Here is an 18,225-nt window from a genome sequence, read left to right as displayed (position 1 = left end):
AATTACCTGAAACAGCCTGTTAAGGAAGTCGCCAGGGTTTTCAAGTGCTGGATCTGGTAATAGAATCAAAAAATGTATCCATAGCCATGCCCTCTGATTGGGAAAGGGGATGTTGCTAAATATGTAGAATTCTCAGTCAACAAAGGTTTATGTGGAACTAATCTTGATTAGTTCCACATAAACTGTGGTGATTAGGATAAATTTAAGAGGCAGCTTGGAGCAGTGCCATGTCTTAAGAAGCTACAAGTAAAGAATGTCAGTAGTGCATGGGAAGTAGTTATGGACTGTTTAGGAGAAGTAGTATCAGACTTGCATACCCAAGATCAGGAAGATAAACCATGTGGGGGTTAAGTGGATGAGTGGTGATATAAAACAGGAACTGCAAAAAAAAAGGTGGAGGAAATATAAAGAAAAAATGATCAGCATGCTCAAGAGCAATACAAAGCACAGGCAATAAGGGTGGCTAGTATGGTAAGGAAGGCTATATTAGATTACGAGAGTAAACTAGCTAAGCAAGCCAGAGTAAATACAAAAAGTTTTTTTCATTATGTAGCAAGTAAGAATGACTATGGAAGGATGACAGAAGCAGAAGAAATAGTTGAATTACTAAGAAATCATTTTGCAAGGGTGTATCATCCAAGTTGGGATTTTACAATTTCTGATGTGACACTGTTATGAGAATTGAGGTAGATGAATTGGAAATACTCAGCCTATTAAAAAATATCAGTGTGAATTAGGGATGTACTGAAGTATGATTTTGCCAAATAAACGAATATCAGATATTTGGTTTGCACTTTAGCCAATGCACTGAATTATTTGGCTGAAGTGTACCATGGCGAATTAAATTTTACAAAAAAAAAAGGTTTTGAACGAAAAATATACTCCTTTTTAAAGTGATTTTATGAAAATTGAAGAATAAAAAATATACTTGATAATACTTTACCTCTACATGAAAATGCAAAAATAAAACTTTACTTTACTTCAAAATTTGTAATGCATTGTGGTGATGCATGTTTACTGTTTGCATTTTACATATTTTACATTTTGCAAATTTTGAATCTTGACATAAATTGTGAAAGTTGCTAATATAGCTTGTTTGATTATTTATAGCCAAAACTGTACAATTTAACATTTAATTTTTCAAGAAACGTTGCTTTTTATTTCCTTAAGTTGCAAAATAAAAGATATTAATGGAGCTTTGATTTGAATTGTTATATATAGGGAATAATTATGGAATAATCAGAATGATGTTGTGATAAATTGCGATGTTTATATACGTGGATAGGCTAATGTGTTCGTCAGATTTCACAGTTTGATATGAACACAGATGATTAAGAAAATAACTATTTATTAACTTAAAAGCTAATATTTCACTGGTATTATATCCAATATCTTCAGAGCACACAACACAAAGTTTGTTACAAATGCAAAACAACCACAATCCGGTGTAACAGTGGGGCTAGTAATGGTAATTGCAGTGTGCAACACAAGACTAAAGTCCTAATATGGCACCATCTAGATTTAAAAAAAATAAAAAAATAAAAGTAAAAAAATTCAAAGTTTTGAAATAATAGTCCAAATGATAGTCTTAGAAAGTTTGAAAAAATGAAATAAAATAAAAGTAATAAATATTAATTTGGTCTTTAATATGACTGTCTCCCAAATCTTTGGTAGATTTATACAGCCATACTTGTTAAGGTTTGGAGTATGTTTTAAGGCTTCTGTTGATTCCAGGAACAACCTCTCTGACTTGTAGAAGCTTCTGTGCATTACTTTTGTTTCTTTCCAATTGATCCTGTGTGCAGGGGTATCCAAAGCATGGTCTGCCAGACCCAACTTGCCATAGCACGTGTCGGATATATTTTTTGTGTTCACTGAGGTGGATGTCCACAGTTCTTCCTGTCTATCTGTAGTAGGCTTGATGGCAAGAACAGGGCACTTCATAGACTCCTGGATGTGATAAAGGAGTTCATTTGTCCTTAGGTGAACAGATGAGAGTTGCTAATTTTACATAAGGTTTAAATACTGTGTGTAGTTGGTGTTTATTAAGCACCCTAGATATCTTTTCAGATGTGCCTTTAATGTATGGGATGGTGATAGTTTTGTTGTAGTCTTCTGTGGTAGATAGAGGGGATTTCTGGGTAGCATTTAGTATGTTATCTATTTTATGGGGATTATAACCAAAGAAGGTGTGTCTTAGGTGAGAAAGTTCAGCAGTGAGAGCAATGTCATTGGAACAGATTGCTCTAGCTCTATAGGTTAGTGTTTTTAAGATACCATATTGTTGAGAAGGGTGATGGTGTGATTGTTTGTGTAAGTATCTCCCTGTATGTGTGGATTTTCTATAAACCGAAAACAATAAGGAACCTTCTGGAAGACGTGTGATCAGTATGTCCAGGAAGGGTAGGCAGTCATTGGCTTCTAGTTCCATTGTAAAGTGGATTTTAGGGTGCTGGCTATTTAGATGCACTAAAAATGTATTCAATGTGTCTGGGCCATGTGGCCAAATAGCAAACACATCATCAACATAGCGTAGCCAGAGACTAGGTTTGAGAGTGGCTGTGTTGATAGCTAATTTTTTCAGATGTTCTATGTAGAAGTTGGCTAAGGGGGGAAGAAAGGGGCGAACCCATAACTGTCCCATCTAATTGTTTGTATATTTTCCCTTTCCAAGTAAAATAACCTGCCTGTGGAAATTGTGAATTTAGTAAGTTAAGTGTTTCAATCAGTGGTACATTAGTGAATAATATATATATATATATATATTTTTTTTTTTTTTTTAAACCTAGATATCGCTATATTAGGACTTTCTTGTGGTGCATGCTGCAATTACTATTACTAGTCCCACTGTTACACCGGATTGTGGTTGTTTTGCATTTGTAACAAACTTTGTGTTGTGTGCTCTGAAGATGCTGGATATAATACCAGCGAAATATTAGCTTTTAAGTTAATAAATAGTTATTTTCTTAATCATCTGTGTTCATATCAAACTGTGAAATCTATTACAAAAATTGTGATGTTGGAAAAGCAATTTTTACAGTTTTTTTTTTTGGTAGTTTGTTCATATATATTTCTGGCTTCTGAAAAAAAAAAACACTTTTACTGTATACACTGGTAGTTGTTGCCAAATGAAATTTTCTTACTATTTTACTCAAAATGGACAGTGTGATTTTCCATTCTTGCTCCTACACAAATCTTCAGTTCTTTTTACAAATAATTTATTAAAATATATAATCATCTCATCATTAATGTTTTACCATGATTCATTCTGCTTTCAGCCTAGAGCAGGCAACAGATAGTGATTTTCTGATAGTCTCAACCTTTTTGATTAAAGAATGTTGTTCACTCCTTTGTTGTTTGATATTTCTGAATCAGGTTCAGATTTCTCATTAATCAGAACACTTAACATAATCAGTTTTGGATATGATATTATAGAAATAATATATTTGTTTTTTGAATCAAGTATCAAATGTTCTGTTAATTTCTTTACAGAGAAATTTTTTCATGATAACACGTTTTCAGTAGCTTAATAATTGGAAGTAATTCTGAAATTGAAGCAAAAATTTTGAATCGTCATAAATCATGAAAGTTTCTAATATAGCTTGATTGATTATTTATGGCCAAAATCATACTCCTTTTCAGTATTTTAAGACTGGGTAATATGAACTAAAATAAAGACAGAGACAACAACACCACATTAAGTGCATTTGAGCATTATGACAGTGTTACATCTTGATTTCTTTCTTTTTATTTATATTTATTCTATGTTAATATATATTCTGCAGTTTCTGTTATCTATTACTTTATGACATCAGCTATTCTGTTGCTGACAAATTTATAATTGTTTAAAAATGACTGCACCAGCCAGCAACTGAATTCTGATGCGCAATTAAACAACTCAAAATATTAACGGGATCACGTGATTTGCAGTCGTGGTCCACCCTTTTCTTATTGCAGTGGATTCCCCCTTTTCTTATGCTGGTCCGAAAGTTTAATAAGTGGTAATTCAAATCTCAGAAAGCGACAGACTCATGAACTTTGGGTTAAAGAAATACATTTATTTTAAAACACTTACATATATACACCTTAAATAGTAATTTCAATACTAAACAGTCTGAAACCCCCCCCCCCCCCTTTTATGTTAGGATATCCAAAATATCTACTCCTAAATTTATTCTAACAGTCTCACACTTTCTTTTGTGTTACTATGTTCAGACTCAGTTAATTCACACAGAGTTACTCAGTTCCCACATATAAAAACAACACATGCACATAGTTATATACAATCCTTGTGTAGAGCATATCAGACGTATTCCGTCTTGCATTTTTAACATGGGATAATATTTTTATTTATGCTCAGGCTTTATCCCCCCCCCCCCAAACTTAGTTAATATTCAAGCTAATTTCTAACATAATATCATAAATGGTTCTTCCAAAATAAACAGTTCAAAGGTTTAGTTCCCTTCTCAGCATAAGCTTAGAGTGGCACTAGCTTATTAGACATGGACAGATTAGTCCAAAAACAGTCCTTTAGGCACTATATGAAAGTTAATTGTGTGGAGCTCCTTAATTCCCTGGTTCCTATTCCTTCTTTGGTTACTATTCAAAATGAGTATGAAAACTTGTACATTACCATTCTTGTCTTTTCGCAGAGTTGCTGAGACTTCCTCACCATGTATTGTCATGGCATCTGCGACTTCTATTTTCTTCGAAAGGTTCACCTTTCGCTGACTACACGTTGGCATAACTAACCAACGGCTCTTTACTGGAAATCCGGCCTTATTCCTTCTTTGAGTGTACTCGGCGCGGCACGTACAGCAACCGGGAGATTGTTGCTGGGTACCGCCGGTAAGCTTCCACAGCTATCCAGGAATTGGATCAGGAACGCAGGAACAGAAAACAAGAGAGCGATTGAATCTCCTGCCAGACCTTATATTGTAAATACGAGCGCCCTCTCTCGATGACTACGTCATGCTCATAGCGGCAGCCGATTGGGCACCGCAACTCCGAACTGTTTTGACATGGCTCTAATACATAGATCATCTTATATCTAATAATAATATTTCAATACTGATACATAATTTTCTCTTGTAAATTTTTACACAGACATTATCAACTTTAATTATAGACTTCTCAAAATCACTTAATATCTACAACCCTCAGATGGTTAGACATACTTCTGAGTGAGCATATGTACACTATCCTTTTAGCTCTTCTTCTGGAGGCATAAGTATGTCCTTATCCTTAGATCTAATCGTTACTGTATGTTGGGTCAGAAGAAGGATGACTCACCAATAGTGAATCAGTACTTTTTCCAACACAACAACATGATTGCTTGACTCATTTCATTTGTTGCGATGCTTTTGCCTTGGCCAACTGAATTTTGAATTATTTTCTGATTCAGCAAAGCTGAATATTTGCAAAACATACCACATCAACTGAATACTAATTGCATTCCTAATGTGAATACTCCAGTGGGACTTGTATAGCTTGGCTACCTGTGTGTTACGAGAACATGCAAGGGAATTGACAGCACCTCTGACATAGTTCCAGCTCTGGCAAGTTTACAACAAAGGAAAGGAAAATAGTTCCATTGCATGCAAGTGGGCTCCAAGACTTGAAGTGAAAAATTACAGACCAATTAGTATCTAAGGAGTGATGGTTATAATATTGAAAAAGTTGATTTAAGATAAAATCTAGTAATGGATAGAATATGATACTCTGAAGGGAAAGGGCAGAACAGTTTTGTAAAAGGTAGCTCCTGTCTTAGTTATTTGACATTTTGTAATAGATTGAGAGCAGAGTTAGGTAAGAGAAATGCTATACTATGATACTGTTAAACTTTGCATAGGCATTTGACAATGCCATGCGGAAAACTGCCCTATAAGTTTGTGCAAATGGAACGAATGTGAAGATGGTGGCATGGATAGGAATGGCTAACAGAGAGACACTGTGGAATATTATATGGTTGAGTGGAATCTAGGAGAATGAGGGTGATGATGGAGTACCTCAAGGCTCTGTACTAGAGCCGCTACTCTTTAATTTATGTATAATGATATAGGGAATGATTTAATGGAGGCCCCTTAAATCAATGTTATGCAATGTTATCATTCTCTATCATTTATGAGGGGAATATTCAGTTGTTGATGATAATGCAAAAACTGAGAGGACAATAGTTGATAAAGGTGATGTAGATATCCTGCAGGAATAAGGCATTGTGCACGAAAGATAATGGTGGTCAATTTAATGTTGAAAATATAAAGTTATGCACTCCAGGATAAAAATAATTGCATAATGTGTATTACATCGATACTGGAATGCAGTAAATCAGTGAGGCTAGGGATTTGGTAGTAATGGTGGACAAAGAGTTGATGTTTAGAGGGCATATTGCAAAAGTTGTCAAAATATCTGAAATTATTACTTGGATATTGAAAAACACATTAACAAATAGGGAAGGAAGAAAGTAGGGGCATGCAGCCAGGATGAGAAACTTATGTATATAATTCACAAGTAGAGAGTGGCAGATGTGGCCTTGGACAATACCCCTTGCATAACATTGACCTGGCAGCGTAAGTGGCAGCAGGATTATTTGCCAGCTGATTGGGAAGCCTGCAACAGATTCATTACCATGGGGTTCAGTCCCATGCACTATCTGGCGCCAGTCTATGAAAAACTGTTTTACTGCTGTACCCTCAAATAGAGCAGAAACTTACTTCCTAATAGAAAATGATAACAGTGTAATGAGTATGCCTATAAGGCCATCACCAAAATGCATGTGAGTAGAAAGGGGGGACAGAAACCAGAGACCTTACTCCGTGGTTGAAACATGGCAGAAGCCATTTCACACCTACAAAAAGCTGGCTTGTGGTGTTTCACCAGGCAATGAAAGACATCTATCACATACAGGTGTTAGATATCTTTATTAATAAACATTAATAACTATTATAATTACAGAAAATAAGTATTGTATAAATTATTATAATTAATTATTAATAAATATTAATATAATTAATAGTACTTCATTTATTAATATTAAACTTTTAATTTCTTGTGACTGTTTCAGAGGTAAATATTAATATCCTTAAATTACTGAGCTTTAAAGAATAATTATGAGATGGAATTCATTATTATTTAGCAATAAAATTGTATTTCAGGTTTCTGTAGTTATTCAACTGCATTTTCTTTTCTTTCTTTCTTTTTTTTTTTTTAATTCATCCAGTCCAATTCTAATAATGTGTATTCGGTACAGAGATCTCCAGTTTCAAATGTACCAACTAACGAACCTCAAGTCACCAGTTCTCCAAAGATTAAGATACCCAATTCTGATAGGTATGTGTGTGTGTGTCTATATATATATATATTTTTTTTTTTTTTTTTTTTTCCCTCTCTCTCCATGCATGCTATCTTCCAGCTTAAACCATGACACTTACAGAAATGGTGATCTTAATCTTATTCCACATTCCTTTCAGATTAGTAACTGTATAGTACATTTACAGAAAAGTAATGCATTTCTGGCTTTGAGTTCTAATCAGGCATCCCAGACTTGTTTTGTGGTGCTGTTTAGAGAAGGGATTATTAATTCCCATTTGTTATGAGATTATCCTTATTTAAATAAATAATAATGGCTCAGTGGAGGTGGCATGTGCCTTCCAGGGTGCTAAATCGCCCGAAGAGAGAGAGAGCATCATAAGTTCGATTCTAGTCGCAGACTAGAACTTTTTACTAAGCCTTTTTCAGATGGGGATGGATATAGGGTTGGTGAGATGGATAGAAGGGTGGTTGATGGAGAGATACCAGAGAGTGGTTTATTCAGGAGTGGATTCCAAAAGACGGCTTGTGACTAGTGGTGTGCCGCAGGATTCTGTTCTTGGACCACTACTTTTCAGTTTGTTCATCAATGATATTGGAAAGGATCTGAGAGGAAGTGTTCGCTTGTTTGCTGATGATGCAAAGTTGGGTGGAGCAATTGTGAGTGCACAGGATGTCAAAATTTTGCAGGATGATTTGGATAGTTTGGAGGACTGGGCTAGGGAAAATGGATGTCAATTTAATGTGGCAAAGTGTAAGGTTATGCATTTTGGAGTGAAAAGATTAGTAGCAGTATATCACATTGGTGAAACCGTACTCCAGGAGATTGATGAGGCCAGGTATTTGGGGGTGTTGGTGGATAGGGAGTTGAAGTTTAGGGGGCACATTGCAAAAGTGACTAAATCAGCTCATCAAATCACTTGGTTGCTGAAAAATACTTTAACAAGCAGAGACAAACAAGTTATTGTTCCACTATATCAAGCCTTGATAAGACCCCATCTAGACTACTGTGCCCAGATATGGGCGCCAGGGTTTCTTCTTGATGCGGAGGAGGTGGAGAGGTTCCAGAGAGGCGAGTGACCAAGATGATAGCAGGTCTGTGGAATGAACCTTATGAGAACAGGGTGAAGATTTGTGGGTTGCAAAAATTGGTTGATAGGCGGAAAAGGGGTGATATGATTGAGACATTCAAATTACTGAAGTGTTTCTATAGGATTAATCCAGAAGATATTTTTGAGAATAGGACTGGTGGTGGGAGGACTTGGGGCCATACATGGAAGCTGGGCAAGAATGTGGTTAGCAGGGGTGTTAGAGCTAGGTTTTTTACTTGGAGAGTGGTGAATGAGTGGAATAAGCTGCCAGAGTCTGTTGTGGGCGCTATGATCGTGAATGAGTTCAAGGTGCAGTATGATAGATACTGTGTGAATGTCGAATAGTTGTTCTTGACATGATGTTAGGGCCTCCCTTGATGAGTCTGTCAACTCCTTGGAGTTGCCTGAAATAATAATAATAATAATCTTTATTAAGATATTTTTTTATTCCAAGTGATTATTATTATTTATACAAGAGTTCAATTCCGATTGGTGCAATGACTTTTTCTTTTAGAATTCGAAAAATCATGACTCAAGACCAGTGGCAGCCGGAAATTTTAAGTGGGGATTGCTGCCTATACAAAATAAAAAAAAAAATTATTTTTTTCCTAATCAGTAACCAATTTATTAATAAATAAATTGTAGATTTATTTATATATAAATTTATTTATTTATTTATTAATAAATTCGTTACTGATTAGGAAAAAATAATTTTTTTATTTTGTATAGGCAACCGGCCGCCACTGCTCAAGACCAAATACAAAATGCACATTTAATAAAATTAAAACAATACATACACTTTAAATAAAATTTACATACCTACAAAATACCGGATCCAAGGCTTCAAAAATATTAAAATCACCCATTCTCTGACTCATTCTATTACTGGATTGTTTAGCATATACTTAATCATGTCTACCAGACTAAACACCTAGTTTTCACAATAACAAAATGTTCATAGTCAGTTTCTTTGTTAGGGCCTTTTCCAAAAATATTAATATTTCCTTCTTCTTTTCCATGGGATCCTCTCTTATCACTGTTATGTAGTATGCAATATTATTCCTCACTGAAGTTTGTGATTGTCTGTGGAAATACTAGTTGTGGTTGTCGCCGGTAGATGGCATTGTGGTCAGTTGGTGGATTGAGTGGAGTTGTAGAGCAGGTACCCTCCCTCAATGAGTCTTTGGACTCCCTGGATTGTGTAATAATAAGTTGAGCTAATTCCATCGCCCTTTCCAGTAGAAATAACAAATATATCTGGCATCCTTACGACAGGTGAAACTTCCCAATCAGTATTTCCTCTAACATTCCTTTAGAATATCGACTGCAATATCTTTTATTTACTAATTACTTGTTGACAGTCTCAACTATTCCAGTTTAAAGACTCGCAGTTCTACTATTCCTTCTCAGAATCTACCATTGAGATTCTTCCGACTGTCACATAAAACTAAATAAACTTTATAAGAACAAAATTATAATTATTCCTATTGTTTATTGTATTCGCTTAATGCGATTTTGCTTAGCACACATTAATTGATGGATTAATTAATCTCGTTAAGCGAGGTTTTCCTGCTACATGAAAAACTTTAATCATTTCTAACTTCCTATTAACAATTTTCCTCCAAATCAATCTGTTCTCTGTCAAGACTCCAATGTTATCAGATCTTATATTCTGTCATCTAAGGCATTCTTTCCTGTATTAATCCATGTATATCTTGGTCTTTTTCCTGCCAACCTGGCAGAGAACACTTGTTTAATCTTTCCTCTCCCATTCTGTTTAAGTGGTCATACCACCTGAGATTAGCTTTGCTAACACATTCCTGGATGCTAACGATGCCAAGTTCATTCCTAATATCCTCGTTTTTAATATAAATTGCCATTGGTGCCATTTTTTCACGCCCCTAATCTTTCTCAGGTCTCTCACTGTGGTCTCTAGTCTTTGGTCAAGTGTCTTATTTCTAACCCAGCTCTCAGCTACTTGTGCTTAAGTAGCTGAAATGTTTTACTTGTTCCATGGGTTCTCCATTCACGATCAGTTGTTATTTTCAATGTTTCTGCCTGTTTTCATTGTGTTTGTCTTGTTATTGCTGATTTTCATACCAAATTAATTACAACAGTTATTCAATTTAGGCAGGGAGTCTTGCAGACTCTTATACTGGATTTATTTAAAAGTATAACATTATCTGCATAAAGTAAAGAGCTGATATCAGGTTTAATACTTGATGTCACCTCTTTACTTTGATATCAGGTTTAATACTGTTTTACTTCATAATGTGATCCACATGGATAATGAATAACAGAGAAGATAATGTAATAAGAAATGAAAGAAATAAAAGAGAAGATAATGAAAATATCTGACACCAGATTTAACATCAAACCATCTTCCTGTACTTCGGTGAATTTTAACTACTGAATTATAACTATAGCGCTTTGAATAGCTTTTCTCTTGGCACCTTGTCATATGCCTTTTGCAGGTCTAAAACTTAAAAAAAGGTAGTTTTATTCCTACCATTTCTCAACTGTTTGTTGTAAAGTGAAAATCTGATCCTAACAGCCTCCATTTGGCCTGAATCCGGCTTGTTCTTCACCAAGCTTCGCTTCCACAATCATTTTCAACCATTTCTCAAGTATATTTGCATAAATCTTACCAGGAACACTCAGTAGGGAAATACTTCTATAATTCTCACATTCGGTTTTATTTCCCTTTTTATGTATGGATAGTATTATGAGAGCTCTGCTCCAATCATCTGGAATTTGTCCCTCTGTCCAGGCCTTCTGAACAATGCAGTGCAGCCACTGTAAGACTATTATACCTGCATACTTGAGCATTTCTAGTCAAATATCATCTACTCCCACTGCCTTTCCTCATTTCAGGTTTTTGATGGCTTTCTTACTTCAAGTATGGATATTTTCTATTATCTTCTAGTTTAGCTACAAGCTGGTAATAATGTGAACTTAATTCTCTTGTACTGTCATAGTATGCTGTACACCTCTGGAAGGTACATATGATGACAAAAGGATCAAGAAGGTTAAAAAATGAAAGATGAATTCACAAAAGTTAAGTTTATGAACTTATTGTGAATTATATGGATAATTCCATATGAATTCTTCAATGCTTAAATAATTTAGTTTAACATGTAACATTAAGGATTCAGGAATGCAATATAGTAAAATAAACATTAATGAAAATGATATAACCTTCTCATAACATTTATGATCTTCAAGCATGGTTTAGTTTATCAGGAATTAAAAGACACAGTCTATGAAAGGACTATATATTAAAACTTCTATTAATTCGATAGCTTTGTATCATAATACCCAGTGCAAAATATTAATCATACTACAGTATTTCAAGAATGATGTTGCATGCTCATCAGAAACTTTGATATCATTTGTACCATGATACCCAGTGCAAATTATTATTATTAATCATCATTCATACTTACAGTTTGGCTTCACACCTATTAAACCCACTTCTTTTTCATTTCAGTTACTTCTGTTCTTTGGAATACCCTTCCCTTCCCTTTTTTTTTTTTTTAGCATTAACCTCCCTACCTTCTGAGGTGGATGAAATAGTGAGACCAAATTGCACTTCTTATCAGTGTTATTTGGCGGGCGTTACAGAATCATATCACATCCAGATTTAGCTGGACTTCTATAGACATCATGACCGGTTGGGGGGGGGGGGTAAATACAGTCCTCTTTCCTTTGCCCAGCTCTTCTGGAAGCACATTAACATCCTTTCTTCCTTCTCCCTAATCTCTTACCTGCACACAGTGCTGTTTTAACATTGGTTTTGCAACCTCAAGTTAGTAGCTGATATATTTAAGGGGAGAAAAAAGTATACTTTTAAGTCCATCTATGAGTTCTGTATATGTACATACCTATATTCATTCATAAAGGGATTGTGTTATTCAAGGTTTACATAACTATCAACCGTTTAATATATTAATGTATACATACTGTATATAACACTAGGTGTCCATATTAATGTGGCTGCCTTGTAACTTCCTTTTGTGTTTCTTAGTGCTTTCTTATATTTTCTGTGCATTTCTTGAGTAGTTTGATAGCATTTATAGGGGAGTGTTCTTATAAAAGAAAAGGTTCATATCTAGGAGCATTTGTGAATAAACTCACAATATTATGGCTGTTTAGGTCAGAAGGTTATAATATTAAAATCCTTGCTCTTCATATAGGATTCTGTTTTTCCTTTGTTTGAAACTAATAACTTTAATAGATATTTAGACTGAAGGTCAGTAAATCCTTTCATCCACAGTGGAGCATAAAGGAATGTCATCCTCAAAAAATTTTGGAATGTGCCATAAATTACACATGGCCTGCAATGGAAAAGTTGTCTGAGAAATAATTGATTCTTATAGATTTTTAGGTGCTGAGTTCAGAAAAAATAGTAAAAAAAATTCCATCACCCACTAATTTTACCCAATTTCTAATTTTATCGTTTTTATTAGTAGTATTTGGATTTTAATTCAGTGTATTGGTATTTATTTTCATTCTCATTTATTTACAACTAATTAGTTGTATAAGTGCTTTTTGAAGTGCCTTTTTATGGTAAATAAAGAAACTTCTCATTCTTAAGATAGAAGAAGGAAGGAGGAATGCAGATAAAAGTGCAAGTGGCTACTTTGAATCTGATTTGCTGAGATAACGGATGACTTTCCTGTTGTAACAGACACATTTTCTGTGTGATTCTTTAGTTGAACTTAAATCATTGACTACTAAGGTTATTATATTTCTGAAAGGTGGCATATTTTCTAAGTTAGTGTGAAGATTTAATTTAATGTTTTTACGTAGTGACGTGTAATATTGTTGCTGTCATCTGTTAAAATTCATTTAACTGTGTTTTAAGTGCTGTTTGTAATGGCTTCAAGAGGTTGCAAAAATTCACCTAACAAAGAGGATGCACCAAATACCTGTGCTTTTTGTGAGTGGGACAGCCAAGATTGAGAGCAACATTGGATCAAGAAGGAATGGCCAGAAAGAGTCGCATTAGAACCTGGAAGTAAAAATGTGTTACATGAAACTTTGGTTGCTCGGGGAAAAAAAATCCTTTTACCCCCGCTTCACATAAAGCTGGGATATTGATGAAGCAGTTTGTCAGGCTTTGTCGAAAGAAGGAGAGTGTTTTAATTACATCTGTGTAAAATTTCCGGGTTTATCTACATCAAAATTGAAAGAAGGTATTTTTATCGGTCCAGACATCAGGAAACTTATGAAGAATAAAAGAAAGAGTTATGAAGGATAAACTGTTTGAAGAAAAAATGGCAACTGTTGAAAAAGAAGCATGGAAAGCTTTGAAACAGGTGGTGACTAAATTTTTAGGAAATCACAAGGACCCCAACTATAAAATGATTATGGAAGACATGTTACAGAAATTCAAGAATTTGGGATGCTCCATGAGCTTAAAAGTGCACTTTCTCAACTCTCATTTAGACTACTTTCCTGAGAATCTGGGAACTGTCAGCAAAGAGCAAGGAGAGCGATTCCACCAAGACATCGAGGAGATGGAAAGAAGATATCAGGGCAGGTGGAATGTCAACAGGATGAGACTATTGTTGGATGTTGCACAGAGACAACCCAGGAAAATAATTTCACAGAAAAAGTTCAAAAAGAAGCTTTGAAGGAAAAAGACACCATAATGAAATATAAAGTATGTACTAAAGATTAATCTTTAATTACTTTAATTAAACATTTTTTTGAAATACTTTCATTCCAAAAATATTTACGGAAAATTTTAAATACTTTTCATTTACTAAGTATGATGCATTTTAAAGCTATTTTACTGTAATATTGAGATCCATTGTGTGAAAAATCCTTACGTGATACAGAAAATTGGAAGAGATATTTGAAATCAGCGGGCAAAAATAAATCAAAAACAGTTAATAATTTCCAGACAACTTTTCATGACTCGAATTTTGCAGGCCTATGGAACTACTTGGTGCAGGTCAAGCAATCAGTAATTACATTACAGATGACTTTTACTAGATCATTAGTTTTGTTGTGTTGTGGACCATGCCGGATTGACATCCAGTAATTGCTTGCTTGCTTTGTGCGTGCGTGTGTATCTACACACACACATTATGTATGTATGTATAATAAAGTTAGTTTTCCATTTTTGATGGATTTGTATTGGTGTCCATGGTAACTGCCTTTCATTGTGTAGGCTTTTGTGGAGTGAGGGTGTATTAGAAATATTCTGCTAGTATTTATCCACATGAAACAGATGGGATAGAATAATTTATTCACTACTTCGCTAGTTTTGTGAAAAATTCTTGTGTATCCAATCTGTCCATTAGCAGAAATTGAACAAACTTAAAAAACCCAGGTTATAACTGGTAAGATACACAATGAAATATTTGTATGAAATATAGAATAAAAATGTAAAGCCTGCATTTGCTGTGAAGTTATTTGCTGGTTCATGGTCTGCTGCAAACTGACAGTACAAGGGTGGTCTGAAAAGTTCTTGGCCTAACAATGAAAAACTAATTTATAATCTTAACATTATTTTTATTTTTCAACATAATCTCCCTTAAGACTAATACATTTATTTCAGCAGTGCTCCAGCACCATTATCCCATCCCTGTAGTGGTTCTCAGTAAGATCTGTAAAATACCCCTCTACACGATTCAAAGAAAAACGCTGACAAGCAAGGACAGAAGTCTGGGAAATAGGGTGGATGTTCCAATAATTCATAGTGCTGATCAATTAATTTTCCCATTGCCAAAACATCTTTGTGGGCAGGTGCATTGTCCTGATGAAAGATGATTTTTTTCTTCTGCAAACCAGGTCTTTTCTCACGAATTTTTTCATCTAGTCTGGTTAAAAGATCAGAATAATATTCCCCAGTTATTGTTTTACCCTTTTCAAGATAATTAATAAAAAAAATGCCTTTAGCATCCCAAAACACTGATGTCATGACCTTTTCTGCTGATGGAACCGAAATTGTCTTCTTTGGCACTGAACAACTGGCTTCTGTCCACTGTTTTGACTGCTGTTTTGGTTCTGGTGTATAATGGTGAATCCAAGTCTCATCCATAGTAATAAATCGACACACAAAATCAGCTTTATTCTTGTTAAAATGCTCCAAGCACTATTCAGATTTTCATATGAGTGCGTTTTTGATTTGCTGTGAGCAAGCGCGGCACCCATCTTACTCAAAGCGCTTTCATTTGCAATTCTTCATGCAAAATATATCTTACATGTTCTTTTGAAATGCCTATAGTTTCAGCAATTTCATGCACTTTGACTCGCCAGGCATCCAATGCCATATTGTGCACTTGATGAATGATTTCTTCTGTTGTTACACTTTTTGGACGTCCTTCACATGGATCATCTTCAATGGTGGTATGGCCACATTTAAACTCGGCAGCCCATTTCTTAACTGTCAGAAACGAGGGAGTTGAGTGCCCATAAACTTTTATGAACTTCGAATGAATTTCTTTTGGTGTTAAACCTTCTTTTACAAAGAAATTTATAACCGCATGATACTCAGTTTTATCCATTTCAAGGAATACGGACAACACTTTTGCTTCAGACAGCTGTATAAAACAAACTACTTGATGGATCGACTTGCAGTTTCACATGGATGCTTATGACAGATGTACAAACTTAGAAAAAAAAAACATTTTGCAGATAGTATTGCAATCTATGGTTGAGGTTGCAAACTTTTCAGACCACTCTCTTATCTACATGCATGTTGAATTCAAGAAGACCAAATTTGATGTAAAATCGTTTTTTTTTTGTTTTTTTTTTGTTGCAGTGTTGAGGATGGTTGATGATTTCAACTGATTCCTTGAACATTCTTGAGAAAAATCTGTAACGTGGAACATTTTGGTTTGTTCCCATAATATTTGATGTTTGGTTTCAGTTGTATGCACCCCCAGTCCTGATTTGTGTTTTGTTTCTACTTGGTCGATGTGTTCAGATTGGCATAGGTCTCCCAACCAGCCTGTCTCCTATATGGTGCAAACACTGGTACAGTTGATCTTGTAGATACCATGTTTTTTGAGAGGCGGACGTATAAGGTTGACGTATAATTTTGTTAATGAATTAGTATTACGTCTTGCATATCGCCATGGCATCAAAGACTAATTGTGGGAGATCCACTATAACCATCATTTGTGCAAAACCTATCACTACCATACCTTGCCTTGAACACACATTGACCAATGAAGCATTCATAACTAACTAGCAACTAATTCCACCAATTCACTATTCTCCAACAAAAAATTAGTCCTAAAGCCCTGCTAACCACACTCTTGTACAATTTTTAAGGTTCACCCCTTGTACTCTCTTTTCCTGCCATGCTCTGAAAAAAGGTTTAGTCATTAATCTTATAAAATCCTATTAATGATTTATGCTCTTCTATCATCATATCCCCTCTTATTCACTTATTAGCTAGTTTTTGAATCCCACAAACCTTTAGTCTAATCTCATATGAACCAGACATATAGACACTAGTCCAGATGTGCCTTGTTAAAGCCATGACCTTCTTATTGCTACTTGTCACTGTTCAACAGTACCTTAATTTGGTTGTGCTGTGTTGGTTACCTTTACAATATTTCCTCTAAACCTTGACTCGTTGTACCACATCCCAAGCCGAATCAATTTCTTACAGTTTAGTTCCACAGTATACAAGAATATGAACAGACTGCTAAATCTATATTAGTAGTGATGTCTTCTTTTAGGATGTTGTTTGGAGCCAAGATTTAGTTAAAGCCATTGTGGTGATGGGATGTGGTGGTCAAGTATTGTCTGGTGTTTGGTGGCTTCCTATATGCTGAAAAATTGAGTGTCTTCTGCTCAAATAATCACAAAATTACTAGTAGTCCATAAAGAACACAAAACCAGTAAACAATTACATAGCACATGTGTGCTTTCCATTGTTATTCCTGTTTTCAAATGTTGTGTATGTTACCTGTTATAACTTCTTTTTTTTTTAGTTTGTCTTATTTCTCCTGATGATATGAAACACAAGAATTTTCACAAGATTACTTGAATAGTCAAATTAATCTATCCCATCTGTTTTTTTTTTTTTTTTTTTTCATATGGAAGAAAAAACATTTCTAGTAATTTGGAATTGCCTTTGTCTACTTTTAGCATAAGGATATCTTTATTATGATGAAGGTTCCCAAGGGATGTTAAGTCGGTTGGAGATATTTCTGAAGAGTTGTTTCATTAGCAAAGTAGCTTATCGGAATGCAAAGATGTTCATTCTTGTGGTAATTTTTGCAAACCTCTTTCTGTATTTTCTTTTCTCTATATTTTTCCCAAACCCTCCTCTATATTAGCAGTGATGTCTTCTTTTAGGATGTTGTTTGGAGCAAAGATATAATTGAAGCCATTGTAAAGAATACTTTGATCAGCATATAAAAGGACATGAAAGTAATCATTTTTTTGGATGCTGTTTGGCACCACAGCATAGTTGAAGCCTTTCTAAAGAGAATACTTTGTTCAGCAAGTATAAGGGTGAGAGTAGAGATTTGCTAATTATGGAGCAAGTGCCTGCTGTTAGTTCTATCACAGCCAACAGTTTATCAGCCTTACTCCTTAGGTTAGCTTTTGCTCATTTCTTATAGTGTCTAGGATACCATAGTTGGTATTTGGACCCCAGGGTGAGGTTACCATCAATCCACAAAATCAGGGCTTTCCTAATATGGAGCAGATGCCTGTGCAGCTGCAGCTTACCTGGTGGATAGTCACTGTGGTTAATCTTCAGGTACTTGTACTTTCCCAAAGGCATGCTTATTTAATGGTGGCATAGGCACCATATCACATTGTTGTTTTAAGGTTCTCTGGCATTTTGGTT

At 35.0% G+C, this 18,225-nt stretch overlaps 1 protein-coding gene across 4 annotated transcripts in view; it reads left to right on the top strand.

The window, feature by feature from the left end:
• The window catches only part of Lpin (phosphatidate phosphatase LPIN), a 443,299-nt gene that overhangs the window by 274,854 nt on the left and 150,220 nt on the right, over nucleotides 1–18,225 (top strand). For all 4 annotated transcript variants that reach the window (XM_090407132.1, XM_090407133.1, XM_090407129.1 and 1 more), the window contains one exon: nucleotides 7,220–7,329. In XM_090407132.1, coding sequence (XP_090263258.1) covers nucleotides 7,220–7,329 — 110 coding nt within the window. The remainder of the gene's footprint in view (nucleotides 1–7,219; nucleotides 7,330–18,225) is intronic.

This window comes from Typopeltis vanoorti, chromosome 17 (assembly GCF_054136105.1).
Source record: "Typopeltis vanoorti isolate ZY-2024b chromosome 17, IOZ_Tvanoo_1.0, whole genome shotgun sequence".
In the NCBI taxonomy this organism is placed as follows: Eukaryota; Metazoa; Arthropoda; class Arachnida; order Uropygi; family Thelyphonidae; genus Typopeltis; species Typopeltis vanoorti.
This window is presented reverse-complemented; position numbering and strand designations above follow the sequence as displayed.